A 12,184-nucleotide genomic window follows, 5' to 3' on the forward strand; every position below is an offset into this window, starting at 1 on the left:
ATAATTCAGTTCATTTGAATTCAAATCACTTTATTTGTCCCCAAGGGACAAAATCACATGAGTAGCTGTTAGAATCAATAGACACACAAAGACATACAAACAGCACATATAGTGTGATTCACAGCAATGTCACATCATTCATAAAGTGCTTCCATGTAGTGTGCATTTGTGAAATTTTCTTTAAAAAAAATCCAATTATTTCCTTAAACTAAAAAAAGAAATAAAAGTAATAATGTGCATATGAACATAAATATGAATAGATGCATAAAATGCAATATTGTAAGAAAAAATATATGAGATTGCATATGAAGAAATACACAACAAATAAAAAAAATGGAAGTAAATGTACACTATATAATATTATAGTGATTATTATTATTATGTGTGAACTGTTTCACCTGTGCTGGCTCGCTCATCCCTCTATCAGCTGTAATCATCTAGAAACCCAAAATACTGCCCGTAATAATGGCATCCTGCTTTACTAATAATGTCCAGGTTTATGTTGTTGTGTTGTCCATCATACCAGAGGAAATGCCGCCATCATAAATGTCATTAGTTCCACCTGAGTTGTCCTGTTTTCGAAAGGTCAAGGTGTTCCTCACGAGAAAGGCATGAAAATGACTTTCCCCACTTATGGAATTAGAAGTGCACGCGGCGTTAAAGAGGAACTCCGGTGATTTTCCACATGAGAATAGGGTGTTCCTGTTTGAGAAAATAACCTGCGGCGTTACAAAATGGGGGTCTGGAGCTTGGAAGATATGGGTTTTCACCAAGCAGGTGGTAAATACTGAAAGGTGCCTTTGAGTTTTTTGTTGTTGTTGTTGTTGTTGGTAGGTACAGAGTTGGATGCTGGATTTGTGCTGTTTAAATAGAATTTAAGTCATTTTAAATCAACACTTTTGAGCGTGCAGAGTTTTCATTGTGCCGCGATGCGCTCGAACACCTGACACTGACTGGACGGATCTCTTCATTCTCTCTAATTAGTGCCTCCTGTGTGAAGGTCAGACGTACTGTTTGTGTCTGGCTGGGTGGGTGGTCCGTGACCCAGCTTTAAAGAGAGTTTATGTGGAGCAGAATGTGGAAGCAGAGCTCAGGGTCGCGACCCGTGACCCCCCCAGGAATTCCTCTGCGGCGGTACTTTCTCTCCCTCCGGTCTGTCTTTCCCTCTTCTGAATCCGGACCGGTCCTGCCCTTCTTGATGGATGATCCTCCCTTTCAGCGTGCTGCTTCATGTTACTCTATCTGTGCTGGGCTTTGAATTCACTGCCCTGATAGAGATCCAAGGAAACACGCAACATTTGTTCAAAGTCAAATATAGTTCATCTTTTCTTGCAGCCGTGTGAATCGTGTCTTGTGTCTTTTTATTTCTGTTTTGTTTCGTTTGTGCTGTTGGGGCTTTGAACAGATCATATCAGCTGTAGTAAACTCAAGTTTGTTTTTGGGACCATGTCATATAAACACATGGGGTCAACCATAAAATATTTCTGATGCAAACAACTATGTTGTTGACCATGTTACAATTAGCTTTAAAAGCGTACAGCATAGGTCTTCAACAGGGGGTCCACGGCCCCTAGAGGGTCCTCAGAGGTACTGCAGGGGACTCGCAAAATCTTTGGTTGATTAGACTTTTTTTATAATTTTTTTTTATTATTATTATTTTAACATGAATCCAACATATTTTAGTACATGGATAAATGGAGGCATAATCTTTCAGTCACCACTTCACTCATTCAGCAATACAGGAGCTGTCTCAGCAGTGCAGCGTTTGACACAGAGCAGAGACCGGTCAATCTAAGCCTCCTGTACACAGTAGGCCCCGCCCCTGTCACTGCTGAGCCAATCACGAGGCTGCATATTACACTGACTCTGTTAGGTTCATTTGAACCAGTGTATTGTTTGAATAGCTTAATATTGAATGCAAAATGATAATAATAGTGTACATTTATAAATAGCACTAGTTTAATATAGAGCACATGCAGTAGTTAGGGCGTCAACCAAGAAATGACTTTACAAAGTGCAAAAATTACATAAGACTTAAAGTGTAGTTTTTCAATACAACTGTCACCTATTGCTAATTTGTCCACTAGGGGTCATGCTGATTTAGTGAAGAAGTGTGAAGAGATTTTGAATGAAAATTGACTAAAATTGCACTTATTTTTCTTTAGAAACTTTAGATTGTTCATAAAATGTTTTAATGTACTTCTTTACTTGGTGTAAGGGTAACAAGGAGTCTTCTGAGGGCGTCTTGTGGTGTCTGGCAACACAATGTTGTTAGTGGAGGGCCTTTGAAGGGAGGGGCCTTATGAATACCAGGTCTGAGCTGTTACAAGATGGTCAACGTTAATCACTTCTCCTGTCTTTTCTGGTCATAATGTTGTGGCTGATGGACTGATGGCCTTTCATCCAAACTGAAGTCCTATGAAAACAGATCTGCTCTTCACAGTTGACCTCAGATGGACATTTTTGGCCTGGACATGTTGGCGGAATAAGGGCAGATATTAAGAGAAACACTCGAGTCTTTTAGTCTTTGTAATGTGACTGTACTGACCACCCACTCATTATGTCCCACGATGCAGCGTGGGATGACTTTCATCCTTAAAGCTCCACCATTAGATTTCATGGTGGCTCTTTCCTCAAATTAAGCTGTTGCAAATGTTTCACAGAGGTCCCCCCTTCAGGCACCTCGTCTCTGGATGCTCATTCGTCCCTCCTCACACAACTGTTGGTAGATAATTGCTGCCACTGACCGCGAGCAGCCCGTCAACCTTGGACACGTTCCAACCCGCTCATCTGGCCGTAAAGATTTGGGATCGCGTCCAGCTCGCCAAGTTCATTTGTCCCTCATCCAACACAGTGGGTGAGACAACTGACCGCTCACTCAGCGTCCAATTTACCGGACGTAGCGCTGTGTTTATGGGAGATAATCAGTGTTATATCAGAGCGGCACACGTGCTGCAGCAACTGACATGAACTGATTAGCTGCAGATACAGTACATCCATCCATCCATCCATCCATCCATCCATCCATCAATTCGATGTCTATAACTGCCTGTACTGTACAGCACGGGTGTCAAACATCTGTCAGTCAAGCTGGCCCACCAGAGTCTATCTGGCTAATGAGATGATTTTTTGTTTTTTTCAAAATTTATGCTTTTCTCATAATGAACTACATGTCAGGGGGCAAACTAATAATCAATCTATGCAGCTTTGCAATATGTAAGAATGTAATCGATGCTATTTGTGCTAAAGCTAAAAACAAATGTATATACACAAGATTCAGGATCACTTGTTATCATGTTTGAAAAGTTTTCACTGAGTACCTGTGTGCACAGACAACAATGAAATACTGTTTCTCATCAGAGACAGACTGTGCTTTAACAGAAAACTAACTGTCAGGACGAGGTTGGATGAGTGAGGGTGTAAATCTATGGAGGGGGGCGGGGGACAGTCAGTTGATCAGCCTGAGGGGAGAAGCTGATCAGTTTCCTGGATGTCTCACAGCTGATGCTTGTGTACCATGTCCCTGGGGGCAGTAGGGAGAACATGTGATGGGTGGGATGATGTGAGTCTTTAATGCTTGTATAATTTCATTCCCCTGACCTCTGGAGCCCGACTGTCACTGGGCAAGATAATACAGTTATTAAATATTGAAATTAAATGAAATTCTCATTCTCATATTCTATAAACGCTTGTCTTCTAGACGGCTGCTGGGGCTGAAGCTATATATATATATATATATGTATATAGATGTGTTTAATGTATCATCAGTCACATACAGATGACAGATTAATGGTTTCTGGCCAGCTCAGCTTCCTGTGAAGGGAAGACTTGTCTTGTGTTGAATTGTTTTCCTGGAGTGTGAATATTTCTTCCAAACTTCATTTTAAGCTTAAGTTGAGCTTTCATTGAACTCCAGACCTACTCTTATTCATGTCAGATTTACATCTGCTCCGCGGTGCCATGCTGCCCTCTGGTGGTTGTTAATTGTTCCTACATCAGCTGTGGTTCACTTCAACACAGGGGCGTCAAACTCAGTTTAGTTCAAGTGCCACATGCAGCTGCTGAACCGGTAACATAATAATCATAAGAACTTGTAAATAACGACATATTTTCCCCTTTGTTTTAGTGCATGAAAGTGTTTACGTTTAATGAACTTTCCTTTTACAATATGTTTAAAGAACGACCTGAAATTCCTGAAGGAAATTGAGGGTAATTTTGGCTCCTTGTTGTTTAGTTCTGCTACTGGACAAATTAGGAATAGCACTTTCTTTTATTTAATAATTGCACCTTGCAAATTGGACAACCCTCCTCTACAATTTTTAACAGGTTAAGTTACTTTACACATTTGGATTGAGAACAAGAAGTGCATTTTGATGAGACTGTATTGTTACAAAATTAGGAATAGCAGAACATTTTATTGAAAAGCAGTTAAATCATCCTGCTTGGATCCTCTAGTGGGCCGGTTTTGGCCTGCAGGCCGTATGTTTGACACCACTGCATTTACACATTATCAGTTATAGGCCACAAACCAACGTAGTCTTATGAAACAGTGTAAAGTGTGAGTGACGTAAGTAACTTCCCCAGTCAAATGCAGGTGGTGACGTCTTGTCAGATGGTTCGTTGATGGTCCCACACTGTGACGCTGACAGGCTGAGTGTGGCTGCTGGTTACTCCGGCTGAGCCGGTCTCTCAGCTGTGCCATCTGCAACAAATCTATCCCGGGACCCACCTCCGCCCTGGTATTTGTCAGGGCCTTACTCTCAGCAGGCGGCAGGAATCCAGCGGTTTCCGTGAGCCTGCCGTTAAGGAGCGTGTTGCAGATCAGAGACGAGCGCAGCATCTGGAAGCTGTTACGCCGCTGCTGATGGATCATGTCGAAGGCATGTCCGCTGCTCTGCGTTTTGTCATCGTAAACCCCGGGCCGCGTTGCGTGACAGCTCAGACGAGGAGTTTCTCATAAGAGATCCGCTTATCGTGACTGTTGCAAAAGCGACGGAACGCCTCTGTGTCAGAAATTTGCCTTTAAAAAGTTACATCAACACAATCACAAGACGGTGATTTACTGTAACTCATTAAAAAACAATATATGCAGAATTATTTATGTCTATAAATGTTGAAATAGCACATCGATTTTATGTTACATATTCCCAGTTAAGTTTCTTCGCATGACTCACGTGCACATGTGACTTATACAAAGATTGATTTCTTTTGGCAGTGGTGTCAAACATATGGTCCACGGGCCAAAACCGGCCCACCAGAGGGGTCCAGTCTGGCCTGCAGGAGGGATTTACAAAGTGCGAAAAATCACCTAAGCGGTGTCAACTGCAGTATTTCAATAATACTAACTGCTGTCCCTAATTGGTCCCCTATTTGCAGCAGGTTTAGTCAGTGCAGCGACATAACACGACACTGAGGCCCCAGAACTGAACAGCAGGTGGCAGCAAAGTGCCAAAATTGCGCTTATTTTGCTTAAGAAATTTCAGGTTGTTGATGAAATGTTGTGTAAATTGACAGTTTATCAAATGTAAGGAATGTCTTGATGTATTTATTTGCACTAAAACAAAGGAAAAAGTTGTTTTTATTTAAAGGTTTTTATGCCGTTACTGGTCCGGACCCTCGAGATCAAATTGGGCTGAAATAAAATGAGTTTGACACCCCTGTTTCTAAGGGTTAGCCATATTTAATAAGCATCCTGAGTATTAATAGGAGTTATACTAGGGAATGTGTTTTTATGTTTGAATCTGACTTCTTTGAAATATTCAAATAACTTAATTGGGAAAAAAAAGGCCTCAGGAAGCAGCTTGTTAGAAAATTGCTCTGTAAGAATTATTATTAATGTTTCTGGATGATGATTGTTTTTTTTTTTGCTGTTTTCCAGGTCCTTGGTACTCCATCTGAAGACACGTGGCCTGGCGTGAACTCCCTGCCTCACTTCAAACCAGGTAGAAAGTTTTTTTTCCATCACAAAGCCAAATACTCCTCACCTGGGATTAGAATTAAAAAAACAGGATAAATGGAAGCAGAAGCAGAAAGACTATTTGTACTTAACGTTGTAGCCTTTGTGTGCAGTCTGTAGGAGCTCAAACATGTCTGATCAAATAAAGGCATGTAGCCTATCGCACAGGATTGGTACGGTGACACGTAAAATGAAGGAGTTAGAGCGGACTTTATTTTATTGATCACAGTATAGTAGCAAAAGTACGAACTCAGCGAGCATCATGATGGCAATGCATTCTGGGCTGTCCCTAGTCCACACAGGTTAACCTCCATTTGCTTCCTCATTTGGACGGTACTTGGTCAGATGGTACTTTGATGTTGGATCTGTCTTTGTGTGCAGCGATAACGCATATATAAATACCTGTAGTTTAAAACTAAATGTTTATAGGCAGCTCTCTTTCTCAAGTGTTAGCTAACTAACACTTTAGCCTCCACAGTGATGTCAGTGGTGTGGTGGTTAGCATGGCATGTTCTCCAGAGGATGAGCGGTTACAGAAAATGAATGAATGAATGACAGGAGACAGTGAACTCAGCACTGAAACTTAAGCCAACGCTTTATTCATTCACAAGGGTAATTAATTCACAGCAGCTCTGATGCACATAAAAAAAAAAAAACACTTGAGAAACGCAAGAAAAAACAGGTGAAGAAACATAATTAAATAATTTTAAAAAATACAATAAAAGTAAAAATCTATCAAAATAACATAAATGAACACATCTACAATAAATTAGAGAGAGAAGTAACTGGAACTAGATTGAGAAATTGGTCAGTAGTTGGTACAGTAACTTAGGTTGTAAACCTTTAAAGACAGAGAAACAACATTTAACATTTTATTAAACAAATTTAAACAAATTTTAAATGAAATGCCAATATAATGTTCCTTACCGATCCGCACAGCAGTTTAACATGAACTTGAACGTAGCACTTCAATAAATAATAAAAGTTAATAAAATACAATATAAAATAAGACAAACACAGACTTATCACTCAAAGGAGTTGCTTTTTTGCTTCAGCAGCTTTTATCACCTTAATATCTAACAGAAGCCCGTTAGTTCTGGTTTTCCCGGATCTGAATCTCCTGCCGGATGTGTCTGCAGCAGCAGTTTTTGAAAAGTTTGTGACCGGGCTGCGATGGGTCCTTTTTTACATATTATGGGCTTTCCCGAGGCAACGAGCCATTCTTCTTCCAGAGAGGGGAGACACGCAATGTGTTCTCAGTGCTCCAGATCTTAACTGTTAAAATGAACTAACAGTACCGAGAGCTCACTGTAACCCATTAATACAGCAGCAGGAGTGGAGGGGAGGGGGTGGGTGATGGCGATGGCGGCGGCGCTGCCAGGGTAGCCGTGCCCTCTGGGAGCTCATTAGGGCATTTTACAGGGAACATGAATAGAGGGAGTGCAGATTAGTGTCGGCCGACGGAGGGTCTAAAGAGCTGGAGGAGAGGAGAGGGGACAGGCGAGGATGAACATAAAGAGGGTTGGAGTGAGGCATCACTGAGCTACAGTGTGTGACCCAGCCTCCGATCTCCAGTGGCCAATTAGGGACCAACCGGGGGTGACTTTCTCTATTTATTTATTTTTTGGTGGCACGCACACACAGCCGCGCTAATGTGATCCTGCATCCTGTGGCCATGGCGACAGTTGGCTCTCGTTAGCCTCTCGTGCACGGTATGAAACAGCTGTGCGGCAGTCACGCACACACACACACACACACACACATGCACACACACACGCACACACACACTGAGCCACGCCTGGTGTTAGCCTCCGAGCGCTGCATCTGTTCATGTGACGTCTGCAGGCCTGACCTTAATATGACTGAACACAAACACACGCAGGAAGTATGAGACGTTACCAGAGACGATCCTTTAAATCTGAACCACATGGTGATGTCTGTAAAAGCTCCGTAAAGGCTACGAGCTCCTACCATAGTACGGTACTAGTACGGGGTGTCCCGATCTGGATCTGGGGCTGGTTATATGCAGGCATTTCTAAAATGATCACATCAGTATCAAATGTTATGGTTGTAACTTGTGTATTTACGCTTAAAAACTTCTCTAGTTTGATATGACACAAAGATGATTTAACACAATCTATCAGAAGTAACAAGCGTCAACGTCGCTGATTGGCAACTTCTCATTAGAGGAAATTGGGACTTGGGACAGCAATGTTCAAGTATTGAAATATGTAGCTTTATATTTTGCTAGACATTGGTGACATTGCTTCTTTTTTTCCAAAACCTACTTCCTGTTCAAAGATGATGCTTGTTTTTTATACTTCTTAGGTCCAACTAATCCCAACTATCTTGGAGGAATTAAAAATGCACTGCAAACAAAAGCCCCCGAGCTTCTGTTTCTCAGAAGGATAAACCAAAACCACGTCCCTGTAGCATCAAAACGTCTCCTTCTCCTCTGATGGCTAGTGTCAGAGCCTTTATGGATCTTCAGGGAAGGAAATTTTATCAATTTAAGTTAAAAAGTAACCAGGCGATACTGTATATTAAAAGATCAGGGAGCATCCCTAGATATGAGCAACATGAAATAAAAGAAACACATTAATAGTTTTTAAAAAAAAAACCTAGATGTGATAATAATAATACCTCTCTACTTTCTAAAGGGTGTTTATATTCTGAGAAATTGCACCACACTCTACTACACAACTTGTTTGTGCCTATCATTGCACACTGTTACATAGCAGGAGATCTGAGTGGAACCAAATCCCCTCATTAAAAGTGAAATAACATACAGTTGTGAAAGACTTCAAGCTGTTTACCTGTAAACGGTTAGAGTTTCTCTGCACGCCTCACGTGCACAGTGCATGTGACTAAAATACAAAGATTTATTTCTGCCTTTTTGCCTTTATTTATCTATTTATCTATTTATTTATATGTTTCTAAGGATTAGGTGTAGCTATATTAAATAAGCACAGGGAAAGACTAATGAGTACTGTTAAAACTGAGTATTAATAGAGTATAGCTAGATAGATAGATAGATAGATAGATAGATAGATAGATAGATAGATAGATAGATAGATAGATAGATAGATAGATAGATAGATAGATAGATAGATAGAGTTCTCAAAGTATTCTCCTAATTGCAAGGAAAGCAAACATATAACTCTGTCAGTGGTCATCTATCAGATAAACCCACGTCCAGTACATTCCAGAGGCTGCAGTCAGCAGCAGGTGGCAGTGTTGCGTCAGCCTGGAAACTTTCACCCCCCCCTCACACCAGATGTCACTGGACTCCTCAGAGGCACAAAAAACAAGCAAGCCGTACCATTTTTCTTCTTCTGATTCATCACATTTATCACTTTTTCGTGTGTTCTTGAATACTTTTTTTTTCCGTTTCTTTTTTTTTTTGTCATCCAACCTTTGGAATCATCCCCTCGCTCGCTCGCTTGCTCGGTAACTCAGACGTGACCCTGCGGCTTGACCTCGGAGAGGAGGCGCCGCTTATTTTTTCACATTTCTGTGGTTATGAAAAGGTTCCACAGATACTTCCTCCACATCCAGCTCGTATCCAGTCGTATCTCTGCCTCCGCTCGCTGCTCTTGCTCTTGCTCTTACAGGCTTTAGACGGCACATTTCAGATTAGATTCAACTTTTATTATCATTGGCACAGGTACATACACAGCGAAATACAGGTTGGCGTCTGAACTGAAGCGCAAAATTAACCCAATAATAGCCAACAAGCTGTGACTATTGAATTAAGTCAGTAATTTGCACATATAACGCAGACAGGTAGTTACCTAAATTTAAAATGGTTTGGTTCGTCTCTTGTTAAGTATAGAAAATTGCATTAGTTTCCTAGTCTGCTGCTTTAGAAACAGCAGAGATGAATGTAAAATCTCTGGGTGTATTAAGAGGAGGACTTACCTCCATCCCCTCCTGCCTATTCTGGGTTCTCTGCATGCTGGCAGGCTTCACCTCTGCTGCTCAGGGAGCTGTGGCCACTTTAGACCGGCCCTCTGGCACCAAACCGGGGTGACTGGACCCACCGCTGGCTATCTGGCAGACTGAGGCCTGACACTGGAGGACAGTCGGGTTGGTTGACTCGCAGGGATTAGGCCCCGCGGTGTGGGAGGCCAGGCGGATCGGGCTCACTGGGTGGGTGGCTGGCGGGTCGGGTCGCAGCCAGCCTGACGGTGTGCCCACATGGCACTTTTGGCCGAGAGCTTTGCTGAGCATAGTAAACACAGCCGTGGAAACGCGGAGAGAGGCTGCCTCTCCAACTCCTCATCAGATATATGACAATTAAATGTGGTCTGGCCGAGCAGCCGGCGTGCATAGCTCACACTGTGTTACTCAAGAGCGTTTCTGTATCAGTATCAGCCACTCCTCATTTTGGCTGAACTGATAACACGAAGCAACGCTCGGTGCAATAATCTGTCTATCTGAGTCGTCACAGACGATTTATGAACATGTCAAAGTACACGGGCAATTAATTATGTCTGTGTTTTTCCAAGACGACATTTAAGGTGTTATTCCAGCTATTGGGCGCCGCTTGTACAAACTGTGGACAAACTAAGGCGTTTATTATTTATTATTTCACTCAAGAGTGAACTCAGGTTGAAGTGTAGGCCAGAGATGTGATTATTTTGCGAGGCTGAGCTCACGGCATGATGTTGTGTGCACGTACGGGTGTCAAATAGAAATTCGTTATAACCTGAGGTCAACACAGTGGATCAGGGGTTTCATTACTTCACATGCACAATATTGACACAGTATGGGAGTTAAATGAATCTGGTCTTTCTGTCTGTGTGTGAAAAGAAACATTTAATCAGTGTGGTTTGGTATTTGTCTTTTGAAATCTTTGTTAGGTTAAATCTATTGTCAGCAGCATAGACTGTATATAAATATGGACTATGGATTGACACTTGAACATGCATCGACATTATATTAACTAACCTAAAATAACAGAAAGCATCCTTGAAAGTTTTACGTGTATTTTAGTGCTTTAGTCATTTAATATTTCACTCAAGTGTGATTTCAGCTTTTAAGTGTAGGCCAAAGATGTAATTCTTTTGCAAGGTTAAGCTCACGGCATGATGTTTTGTACATGTGTGGGTGTCAAATAGAAATCCGTTTTAACCTGAGGTCCAGGTCAACACGGTAGTTCAGGGGTTTCATTACTTGTGCTTGAAAAGAAACCTTTAAACAGTATGGTTTGGTATTTGTACTTAGTTATCTTTGTTAGATTAAAAAGGTTTTCTTTCAAGTTAAATCCTTATTCAGTGTCAGCAGCATAGACTGTATATAAATATGGACTATGGATTCACACTTGAACATGCATCAACATTATATTACCTAAAATGAAAGAAACGACCCTTGAAAAAAAATGTATTTGACGTGTATTTTAGTGTTTTAGTTCGGCCCAAGTCCTATCAGCTAACATGGAGGTAGGTGGAGCTTATGACCTATTCTGCAGCCAGTCACCAGGGGGAGCTCTACTTACTTTGGCTTCACTTTTGAGGAGCTGTTTCGCCTCAAGCTTTATTCGTCTATCGTCAGGACCCACCTTCAGCCAGAAGACATGGGCATGAAAGATCATACTCACGGGTTGTACCATTGTGATAAGATGGCGGGGGGGAGGGGGCAACAAAAACAGCACTAGCGTTGATTTATGTGCTTGATTTGAGTATTCATACTCCTGAAGTTCTGACGGATTTATGTATTTATGTAAATACCTATTGTTTGTGTAAACTTATAGTGTTTTATCAGATTTTTGTCCCCTGTTAATAGAATCTTCCTGTTAGTCACCTGGTGCAGGGAGGAGTGTATAAAAAGAAGCTAGGTAGCTAAGTCAGTTGTTGGGGTTGGTTTTTGATGATGTCTCACTAGAGTTAAAATTTCCTGTGGAATTTCAGTCGAACTTGAACGACTTCATGTCGCTGTGCTCCAGTCTGTACAACTACTTTAAACACTGCAGTGACTCACATTGCGGTGTCAACACATTAACAATCCATATTCACCAAACAGAAAGGACATGTGATTTCATCCATTGAGACTTTGATTATGAATAAACCACAGGTTTCCCCAGGGAACTTCGGGAAACAGCAGGATATAGTTGTTAGGGAAATTGTTTCTGTGGTGAGTAACACAGCAGATCAGAAAACAAGATAGACTTCACATTAAGATACAACATAATAACCTGTAAATCCAGAAAGCACAACCGTCAGTTTA

The 12,184-nt window shown here is 41.5% G+C and overlaps 1 protein-coding gene across 3 annotated transcripts in view; it reads left to right on the forward strand.

Moving 5' to 3' along the window:
* cdk14 (cyclin-dependent kinase 14) overlaps positions 1-12,184 on the forward strand; it is a 197,257-nt gene that overhangs the window by 119,982 nt on the left and 65,091 nt on the right. For all 3 annotated transcript variants that reach the window (XM_047598412.1, XM_047598415.1, XM_047598413.1), the window contains one exon: positions 5,879-5,945. In XM_047598412.1, the coding sequence (XP_047454368.1) occupies positions 5,879-5,945 (67 nt within the window). The remainder of the gene's footprint in view (positions 1-5,878; positions 5,946-12,184) is intronic.

The sequence above is a fragment of the Mugil cephalus genome, chromosome 11, assembly GCF_022458985.1.
Source record: "Mugil cephalus isolate CIBA_MC_2020 chromosome 11, CIBA_Mcephalus_1.1, whole genome shotgun sequence".
Lineage (NCBI taxonomy): Eukaryota > Metazoa > Chordata > Actinopteri > Mugiliformes > Mugilidae > Mugil > Mugil cephalus.